General features: G+C 52.4%; 1 protein-coding gene across 5 annotated transcripts; it reads left to right on the top strand.

The window, feature by feature from the left end:
* Positions 1–1,602: 1,602 nt before the first annotated feature.
* Zdhhc19 (zinc finger DHHC-type palmitoyltransferase 19) lies at positions 1,603–9,648 on the top strand. 5 transcript variants are annotated; one of them, XM_059277286.1, is made up of 10 exons: positions 1,648–1,662; positions 1,797–1,878; positions 1,982–2,136; positions 2,477–2,598; positions 3,083–3,222; positions 4,165–4,337; positions 4,662–4,767; positions 8,342–8,427; positions 8,735–8,951; positions 9,448–9,648. In XM_059277286.1, exons 3-10 carry the CDS (start codon positions 1,991–1,993, stop codon positions 9,550–9,552), a joined length of 1,095 nt encoding a protein of 364 aa, XP_059133269.1. In that variant the 5' UTR covers positions 1,648–1,662; positions 1,797–1,878; positions 1,982–1,990; the 3' UTR covers positions 9,553–9,648. The 5 variants fall into 5 exon arrangements, with proteins under 5 accessions (XP_059133267.1, XP_059133266.1, XP_059133269.1 ...); XM_059277284.1 differs by having other exon boundaries at positions 1,603–1,662; positions 1,797–2,136; XM_059277283.1 differs by lacking the exon at positions 1,797–1,878 and having other exon boundaries at positions 1,615–1,662.
* The last annotated feature ends 626 nt before the right edge of the window (positions 9,649–10,274 follow it).

The following is a 10,274-nucleotide window of genomic DNA, read 5'->3' as shown; positions in this document are numbered from 1 at the left end:
GTCACATTTCAAGACTGAGGACAGCTGGCCATGATGACACACGCCTTTAATCTCAGCACTCTGGAGGCAGAAGTAAGTGGATCTCTGAGTTCAAGGCCAGTCTGGTCTACATGATGAGCTCCAGGCTAGCCAGGGCTACATAGTGAGACCCTATCTCAAAGTAGAGGGCAGGTATTGGGGAGGTAGATCAGTGGCTAAAAGTGCAAGCGAGATCCTCAAGTCTTACAAGCTGAGTTCAGTTTCTAAAACTCTTGTAAAAAAAAACTAATGGGATTACCCTCCTCTGTAATTCCTCCATGGTGAAATGGGAAACAAGAGACAGGACAACCAGCTAGAAGCTCATGGGTGGAGCAATGGATGTTTATAATCCCAGAGCTGGGGATGCAGAAGCTGGTAGATTCCTGGAGCACATTGGTTAGTCAGCCTAGCAGAATTCGTGACCTCCAGGTTCACCAAGAGATTCTGTCTCAGAAATTAAAGTGAGCCTGGCAGTGGTGGCGCATGCCTTTAATCCCAGCACTCAGGAGGCAGAGGCAGGTGGATCTCTGTGAGTTTGAGGCCAGCCTGGTCTACATAGTGAGTCCAGGCCAGTCAAGACTGCATAGTGAGACTTTGTCTTTGAAAAAGGAGGGCGGGAGAGACGGCTGGTGGTGAGGAGCACTCTCTGCTCTTCCAGGGATCTCAAGTTCACTTTCCAGCATCCAAGTTGAGCAGCTCAGGGCCTCCTATGATTCTAGTGCCAGGGGCTCTGATGCTTTCTTCCGGCTTCTGAGGGCACTTGCCCACGCCCAGCATACACTCACACAGACACACACATACACATAAACACAACTGAAATAAATCTTATTGGCCTGGAGAGATGGCTCAGGGGTTAAGAGCACTGACTGCTCTTCCAGAGGTCCTGAGTTCAATTCCCAGCACCCACATGATGTCTCACAACCATCTGTAAGGAGATCTGGCACCCTCTTCTGTATACATAATAAATAAATCTTTAAATCAACTGCATTTCTGTAAGTAACCTCAGTGATTACTGGTTCACCAAGCTAGATCTGGGTGGCATCCTCAGTGATTACTGGTTCACCAAGCTAGATCTGGGTGACATCCTCAGTGATTACTGGTTCACCAAGCTAGATCTGGGTGGCATCGGTCCTTCCGTCTGTCATCGGCTCTGCCTGGGGTGAAGTAGTGTCTGTTCACATCTCCTCAGGAAGTCACATGACAGAGAGATTCTGGGACTGGGGAGGAGTCAGTCCTATGACTTTTATAATGACCTGCTAAATGCTTTTTTTAGTCCTATGATTTTTATAATGACCTGCTAAATGGGGGGGGGGGGGTGGTGTCTCATGAGGACTACACCAATCCCTTTGAAAGTCAGTCAGTGTCCCAGTGTCCCCTCTCTTGAGACCTCCAGTCCATCAAAAGAGCCACAGCAAGTGACCCTCTGGGAGACAAAGCCCAGCAGCTTCCGAGCCAGGGCTGGGGGCATCTTAGACTCCAGTGTGAGTGATGGGGAGGAGAGCTGCTATTGAAAGTGACCCCCAAGCATCCACAGCCTCCATCCCTCTGCCTCTGTGACATCACAATGAGGCTTTTGCTCTCCTCTCCTGGGCTGTGGCTTCTGTTGCTATGGACAATCAAATTGTGGGAGTCATCAGGAGTCCTGTGAGTATGAGAGTCATGCCCTCTCCTTCGTGCGTGTGTGTGTGTGTGTGTGTGTGTGTGTGTGTGTGTGTGTGTGTGTGATCCCAAAATCGGTTGTCTTCCTTAAGTAATCTCACCTTACTTTCTGAGACAAGGTCTCTCGCTGGACTCTGGAGCTTGCTGTTTGGCTGAACTGCCTGGCCAGTAAGCCCCAAGATCCTCTTGTGGCTGCTAACGGTATATACCCACACACCCTGCTTGTACCTGGGACCTGAGGATCGAACGGAGGTCCTCATGCTTGCACAGCGCGCACTTGGCCAGTCGAACCGTCTCTTTCTAGGCGCTAGCCATGCCTTTCCCAAAAGAGGACATGACTCGTGTGAAGGAGCCACAGCAGATGCCTGTGGTCCCGCGGTCATGGTTCCTCCCGAGTCTGTTTGCCGCCTTCAATGTGATGCTGCTGGTCTTTCTGAGTGGCCTTTTCTTCGGGTTCCCGTAAGTGTCCCATGTCATCTGTTAGGTTTCTTATACGGAGACAGGATGGAAACAGAGGCAGGGGGAGGCAGGAAGGAGTCATGGAAGGCCCAGGGAACAACTGCCTAGTTGGAGGGCCATGTGCAGGTGCGGAGTTTTGGAGTATTGGAGCATGGGGATGGGGTGGGGGGGTGAATGAGGTGGTAATGCCGGTGACCTTTGGTGGGGCCTCGGTGAGCCTGTCGCTTGCCCGGATGCTTAGAGCTGGGTTTCAGCTCTGTGAATCCTGACGGAGCTGGTCAGGGCCTGGGGAGGAGCTCTGGGCTGCTCCGCTCAGGACTGAAAGTGGTTCTGGTCTCAGTTGTAGGTGGCTGGCTCAGAACGGAGAGTGGGTCTTTCCCATGGTCACAGGCCCGCTCTTCATCCTCACCTTCTTCAGTCTTGTTTCGCTCAACTTCTCAGACCCTGGCATCTTACATCGAGGTGAGGACTCAGCCCCCTGGAAGGAGAAGGTGGCACCCCCAAAGGCCGGTGCCCCACCTCCAGCCTCGGGGCCTCTATACCCCATGGCAGTACCGTTCTGGCTCTAGTATTTCATTTCCTGAGCCACCACGGTGTGGAGTTGGGGGTGGGGGAACAGGACCCTGGAATTTTTCCAATTGCTTCAGAAGGGTGGGCTGAGTAGGCTGGAGAAGGAAGCCTGCAGACTTGTCCAAACCATGGGGCTTTCCTTTGTCCCACTACACACAAAACTCAAATGCCACTGTTTCAAAGGCAGAGTTCTTTACACCAGGCTAGCTGGAGCACGCCCCCCAACATCTCTCCCTCTCTCTGATGGTCCGCTTGCTCCGTTAGGTCAGGGATTCCCTTACGCACCTCTTCCTGGAACATTCCCTGTGCCCAGGGCTGCTGTAGGGCTGCCCAGGGCACAGTGCGAAGGCTACTGCCTAACCCTCTTCCACGCCAGGCTCGGTCGATGAGGACCCCATGATGGTGTACGTGGTGAGCGTGAATCAAAGGGCCTTCCGCCTGCAATGGTGCTCCAAGTGCTGCTTTCATCGCCCACCCCGGACCTACCACTGCCCCTGGTGCAACATATGCGTGGAGGTGAGACCCCCTGCTGCCTGCCTGTCTGCCAACCTGTCACCCAGACCTGGCCAGAACCTAAAGCCTCATCATATGTGACCCGGCCGTGGGCATGAGACTTTTCCGTGACTGGTGAGGGCCAAGGATGACCGCGAGTCCCCCTGTTCCTGGTCCCTCACACAGGGCACTGCCTCTGTGCCTGCATCTGTCCAGGGAGGTTGGCATGTCAGCGTGGGCACTGTCATTTGCTCTGGCCCTGGGGAAGGGGACGGGGAAAACTGTCTCTGTCCGTCTTCTGGTGTGCTGTCGCTGGGCATCTACACCCTTCAGTTGGCTACAGGCCTGGTCTGAGGACTTTCCCTGCCCTTTGGATGTTTGAGTTGGGTCTCCGGGTTTGTGCAAGCTTGTCTCCATGCACTGGTACAGCAGCTTACAAACGTGAGGAGGGACTCTGGCTGGGCCAGGCTGGTTTTTTTTTATTTCTGTTTTTTTTTTTTTTTTTTTAATCTTCACCTAATAGATGAGAAAGGAGGGCTGGAGAGATGGCTCAGAGGTTAAGAGCACTGACTGCTCTTCCAGAGGTCCTGAGTTCAATTCCCAGCACCCATATGGTGGCTCACAGCCATCTGTAATGAGATGGCACCCTTTTCTGTATACATAATAAATAAATAAATCTTTAAAAAAAAAAAAGAGAGAGAAAGGAAAGGCCCAGAAATGGTCTTTGTCCGACTGAAAGCTATACCAGGATAAGTCTCAAGACACAGAGTCTTAATTGTGTTCTAACCAGAAACGCCAGCATTAGGGACTTCGGTCACCAGGATTCTCCCTGGGGGTGAAAGTCAGTGTGTGTGTGTGGGGGGGTAAGGGGGCAACAGTAAGTGACCTAGAGGGCTGAGTTGTTTGGGGTGATGGAAGCTGGGCCAAAGGACGGATCCTGGAGGCCTGCTCCTCTCCCTGTCACAGGACTTTGATCACCATTGCAAATGGGTCAATAACTGCATCGGTCACCGCAACTTCCGCCTCTTTATGGTGCTGGTCCTGTCCCTCTGCCTCTACTCGGGCGCCCTGCTCCTCACCTGCCTGATATTCCTGATTCGTACAAGCCATCTGCCCTTCTCGGTGGACAAGATTATGGCGTATCTACACATGTCCAAGAACCCCCCCCCCGCCCCCCGTGAGGAGCAGTGGGGGAGGGGTGGAGGCAGGTGACAGATGAGCTCTCTGAGGGTGGAGCCGGTGATGGATGAAGCTAGCTGGAGAGGCTCAGTATGGGCCGGTGAGGGTAAGGAAACGGATGGAGTAAAACAAAAACTAAGGAGCACTAAGAACCCAGGGGGGCCACTTAAGAAGGTCTAAAAGGGACAAGCAGGGCCACGGTGAGGTGCTCCGGAGAGGGTGGTGGGAGTAATGGTGGAGCGGGGAAGATGAGCTGGACCCGGCGTGGCTCCTTAGCTGGTCAGCGTCCTGGTGGCTGCACCCGCGGCGGGCTTCCTGATTCCGCTCGTCCTGCTGCTGCTGATCCAGGCCATATCTGTGAGCACGGCGGAGCGCTCCTGCGAGAGCAAGGTATGTGGGGTGGAGCGTGGGCGCCCGGATGTCTGGCTGTGGGCAGCATCTTGGGTCCTCTGGATCTGATCCTCCAGTGCCTTTGGCCCTGAGGGTAAGGCCTTCAGGACGCGGGTCCGCAGCAGCAGCCGCAGCCGCAGCCGCAGCCGCAGCCGCAGCCGCAGCCGCAGCAGCAGCAGCAGCAGCAGCTCAGACCACAGCGCCACCTGCTGGAGCCTGGTGGTCGCCCTCCGTCCCGAGGCGCGGCCGTGGGCTGGGCTGCCTGGGTTTGAGGACCAGCAAAGGGACGTAGATAAAGGCAGCATCCCCCACTTTCCCTGGACCACACCGAGAAAAGCCAGTCCTGGGCTGTGTAGTTGGGACCGAGAGAAGGAGGAAGGAGTTAGACAGGCCCGAAACGCCGCTCTGTGTGCCCTAATGTGATCTTGAAGGATCGGGCGTTTCTAGCTTTGCAAAAGGACTAGGGAGCCAGAAAACAGGAAAAAAAAAAAAATCCCCCTACCAATACTGGGGATTGAACCCAGGGCCTGGAAAATGCTAGGCAAGTGCTCTACCACTCAGCTGTATCCCAAGCCCCGCCTTTTTGAAACTTACTCGGGAAGGCCTTGAACTTTCGATCCCCCTGGCTCATGCTCGTTGGCAGCTGGGGTTAATGGCATCAATATGGCTGAAAGCAGAATGAATGTAACTAAGAGAGTGAGGAAGCTGCTCTAATTCGGGACCGAAGCACTGGCAATTGAGCAGACGCCCTCAGAACCGGTCACATTAAAGCAGCCAGTAAAATCGAGCGTGGGAGTTAGTCTTTTTTTTTTTTTTTTCGTTTTTCGAGACAGGGTTTCTCTGTGTAGTTTTGGTGCCTGTCTTGGATCGCGCTCTGTAGACCAGGCTGGCCTCGAACTCACAGAGATCCGCCTGGTTCTGCCTCCCAAGTGCGGGGATTAAAGGCATGCACCATCACCGCCCGGCTGGGAGTTAGTCTTGATGCAGAGGAAACATGGGGGTCATGGTAAGGGGATCTGAAAGTAGTGCGTCATTACTCCAGAAGATTCTTTCAAGGCCTTTTGTAGGTGATTTGTCGTCTTATTACATCCTAGACAAAGGTTGATTTGTTTTCCCCCCATAGGGATTTTTGTTGTTGTTTTGTTTTATCTTTGAGAAGCCCACATAAATGAAATCATTGTCTTTCGAGTCTGCCTTGGCTTGCTTAGCACAACACACTTGAGATTCACCCTCGCTGTTCCGGTCAGTTTATTCCTCTTTATCACGGCGTAGCATCGCATTGACTTGTATGGATGCTCTACTGACTTGCGTTCACCAACTGAAGGATTTTTACATCCTTTCTAGTTTGGGGCAATTATAAAGTGAACTCAGTCTGAACATTGGTATCCAGAACCTAAGCTTTCCTAGTGTGTAAATCCTGGGTCATGAGGTAGCTGTGTGTTTAATTTTATGCTAAATTAGCAGATTGCCTTCCAAAACACCATTTTGCATTCGTACAAGGACAGATGAGAATTCCTGTTGCTCTGCCTCCTTGCCAACACTTGACACTGTTGGAGGCTTGTTTAGTTGTTTGTTTTTGTTTTTGTTTTTTTGTTTTTTAGCCCATCAAGAAAATGTGTGGCGGCATCCAGTAGCTTTGATTTGTATTTTCCTCAAGAGAGTGATGTTGAGCAATGTGCACCTTTGATGTAACGTATGCTCCAATATTTTGCCCATTTAAAAATTGGATTATTTCCCTTTTGTGTCTTAGGAGTTCTTTATGTATTCTGGGTTCAGATGTGTGTTTTAAAAATATTTTCTTGAGAGCTATAGCTCATCATTTCATTTTCTTTTCAGGTTCCAAATAGCAGAAGTTTTTCACTGTGAAGTATTTGTGTACATGTACGCGAGTGTGTGTGTGTGCACACACGTATGCATCCCTGATTCTCTTTATGTCTGAGAGGGCCCCTGTGGGCAAAGGAACATACTCAGATGGATTGGTTGGGTCTTAAGACTTTATTAAGCGCTCTCTCTCTCTCTCTCTCTCTCCTCCCCCTCCCTCCTCCCCCCTCCCATTTTTTAAGAAAGTGTTTCTTTGTGTAATCCTGGTTTTTCAAAAAGAGTTTCTCTATGTAGTCCTGACTATCCTGGAACTCACTCTGTCAACCAGGCTGTCCTCAAACTCACAAAGATTCACCTGCCTCTGCCTCCTGAGTGCTGGGACTAGAGGCATGCGCCACTACTGCCCAGCATATTAAGCATTTTCTATGTCATACAAATCAACATTTTTCTATATTTCCTATGTATCTAGCTGATTGTTTTCCGTGTAACTTTTAAAATTCTGCCAATTGTATCAAATCCTTCTAAACATTCTGTCAGAATCCCCAGCGGGGCTACCTGTCTCTCTTAATGGCCTCAGCCACATTGAAGGAGCCGGGCCTTTCCATAGCACGATGGTTCGTGTAGCTTTTGGGCCATGGCGTCCCGACTGGAGTCCTGGTTTCTTTTGGAGTATTGAAGATTCAAGTCTTGATAACAGGAGCATGGGGCACGGGGCAGTTGGGAGCAGGCAGGGCTGCGGCTGGACCATTTTTCCTTGTGCCCAAGACTCTCTAAGCTGGGATAAGGCTTAGCCTGCAGGAGGTGGGGTCTCGGGATGAGTGGAAAGGGGCATGGAGACCCTAGTTAAGAGTGTCCAGGGGACGTTGGGCATGGTGGTGCACCCCTTTAACCACAGCATGGAGGATCACTGCAAGTTTGAGGCTAGCCTGGGCAACAAAAGTGAGTTCTAGGCCAGGTGGTGATGGCATGCGCCTTTAATCCCAGCACTCAGGAGGCAGAACCAGGTGGATCTCTGTGAGTTCGAGGCCAGCCTGGGCTACAGAGTGAGTTCCAGGAAAAGCGCAAAGTGACACAGAGAAACTCTGTCTCGAAAAACCAAAAAAAAAAAAAAAAAAAAAAAAAAGAAAAGAAAGAAAGAAAGAAAGAAAGAAAGAAAAAAGTGAGTTCTAGGCCATGCTGGGCTTCAGAGTGAGACTCTCAGACAGACAGACAGACAAACAAACAAACCAAAAAGAAAGTGGCCAGAGGAGGACTTGAACGTTGAGCTTGACTTTTGCCGTATCACCACATCCGGGCCAGGCTTTCCTAGGCCATGTGATGCTGGCTGGGAAAAATCTGATCCAAACCACTGCTGACCTTCGGGATGGTGAAATTCCATGAAGACAAATATCCAGAAGTCAAAGATGAGTGGTGGGAAGGCCAAGAAGCAGTGGTTGGAAGTGGGACTGTCTGTGGAGGGGCTGAGTGGTTACGGGAGGGTCTGAACACCTGTCTGGAAGGTCAGTGGAGGGTATGTGTGGCCACGGAGAGCAAGGTTGCTACAAAGGGGCGTACAGGTGATGGGGATAGTGTTAACATCAGCCTAGCTGCTCAGAATGGGGGTGCTTTTCCGGTGAGTCCAGCTCACTCTCCGGCTTCCCTGCCCTCCTTTGCAATCCAGTGGCAGCTGGAGCTGAGCTGACTGGATGAGGGCAGGGAGCTGCCATGAGGGACTGGCCAGTTCTGACATTTTCTCATCCCCATACCCTTCCAGTGCAGGAACCATCAAGAATACAACCCTTTCGACCAGGGCTTTGCCAGGAACTGGTATCTAACAATGTGTGCGCCACTGAGTCCCAAGTGAGTTGGGAAAAGAGACATCTGAATAATGGACCCCAGGGCTGATAGATGAAGTGGCCCCTCACTCCTGCTCTCAGATCTTGCACGGTTCAGGCCTTTCCTTTGGGGTCCCCCCCACCCCCCACGGGGGACCATTGGGCCCTTCTGTGAGTTCTTGTGGGTTGAGGGGATGAGGGAGCTGCAACCAGAAAAGGCTAGCCTAGCTCCGGGCAGGGCTGGCCTCTGGGATATGTCCCCAAACTGAGAGGGAGGATGGGGCCCTGGCTAAGAAGGGCATTGACCCCTTGCATCTGGCTTGTTTCTTTAGGTACATGTCTGAAGTCGTCTGTCTGCAAAGACCGGTCGGGACGGAATGGATCTATGAGAAGACACAGCCCTCACCACCGTGTCCTCCTGAACACTGTTCCCCAGGCCCCCCTGGCCCCTCTGATCCCCCTGATCCCCCTGGACCCCAGCCCCAACCTCCTACGAACAGAGCAGGGAAGGGGCCTCGAGGAAGTGGTGAAGTCATTGTTCTCAAGGAGGTGAGAAGGCAAAGGCCCCTGTGGGAAAGTCCCCAGGAGGTGGGGCTGGCCCTGAAGCTGGGGTACTCAGAGCTTGGTGGAGACATGTTAAACCTGGAGGGACCTTGAACGAGGGTGTCACAGGCCTCCAGAACACTCTCAGATGCCCCCCAGAAACAGAGAAAAGACCGCATCCCAACTTACTCTGGACCTGGGCCAGTCACTGTTAATGAGGACAGAGATTAGCCTACGGTTTATACTGTTTTGAAGAATGTTCCTTTAGGTAGATAAAATTTTCCACACGGCCCAATTTCATTGAAATACACGGAAGTGGGACGTAAGAATTACGGTGGGCGTGGTCACCACAGATTCCCTCCCAACCCGTTGCCTTGAGGGGCTAGTCTCCCCTTGGCTCCGTCCATGGGGAGTTGGGGGTTGGGGGTGGAGCACCGGGGTTGGCTGGGACCTGGAGCTGGGGAGGCTGGAGGAAGCCTGCATGTCCCCACTCTGTGTTTAGATTGATGCCAGCCCACGGCTGTCCTTGCTGTCGGAGACGCCTAGACGAGGCTCGCCCCGACGCACACTGAGCCTGGACCACCTGAACCTATACTTCCCCATCTGAAACCTCGTGGTCCACCTGGGCCAAGCCCCTGTCGTTTCAATGGTGGGAGTATTGACATCTGCCAGTCCTCATTAAATGTTAATTGTTGGTTTCCGATGAGGGTGTCAGGCCTGTTCAAGGGGCTTGCGGACAACGACCTCCAGGGATGAGTGAGCCAGGATCCCTGGAGACTCAAGCACGGAGTTTATCATTGCCTGGGTCCGCGACCTTGGGCAAGACACTACAGTTTCTCTCATTCTTACGATGGCCGGACAGTATTAACTGCACTCTTCCTGGTGAGAGCTGGCGATGGTGTGAGAAAACCGCCAGCCATGTCTGCACCGGGGAAGGACGCGGCCTCCGCCCTGCAGTACCTGTATCTGGCTGCAGAGGGCGCCCACTGCCCGGGAACGGCCCCTTGTGCTGCAGCACTGGACCTTGTGGGTTGGAAGGCCATCAGATTAAGTGTAGGTATCCTTCCAGCCGCCACTCTTAAGAGATATGGAGGAATGGGGTGTGCTCACTCTTAATGCTGAGCCTGCATCTTTCCTGCAACCGCGTCTCGTTTTTGATGTACCCCCTCCCCCATACTCCATCTGTCCCTGGTATGATCCAAGGTCTAGTGAGTCTTCAGGTGCCTGGGGGTGCTTGGTGGAGCACATGACCAGCTCTCTAGCTCTTTAGACAATAAAGTCTAGCTTCTCTCCCTCCCTCCCTCCCTCCCTCTCTCTCCTCTCTCTCTC

This window comes from Peromyscus eremicus, chromosome 12, assembly GCF_949786415.1.
Source record: "Peromyscus eremicus chromosome 12, PerEre_H2_v1, whole genome shotgun sequence".
In the NCBI taxonomy this organism is placed as follows: Eukaryota; Metazoa; Chordata; class Mammalia; order Rodentia; family Cricetidae; genus Peromyscus; species Peromyscus eremicus.
Note: the sequence above shows the minus strand (reverse complement) of the source record. Positions and strands in the feature narration are given on the sequence as shown.

Coding starts and splice junctions, on each gene's coding strand:
- Zdhhc19 (XM_059277283.1), top strand. CDS start 1,627: ATGGACAATCAAATTGTGGGAGTCATCAGGAGTCCT. Junction 4,768..8,341: donor AGCGCTCCTGCGAGAGCAAG/GTATGTGGGGTG, acceptor ATACCCTTCCAG/TGCAGGAACCATCAAGAATA. Junction 8,428..8,734: donor TGTGCGCCACTGAGTCCCAA/GTGAGTTGGGAA, acceptor TTGTTTCTTTAG/GTACATGTCTGAAGTCGTCT.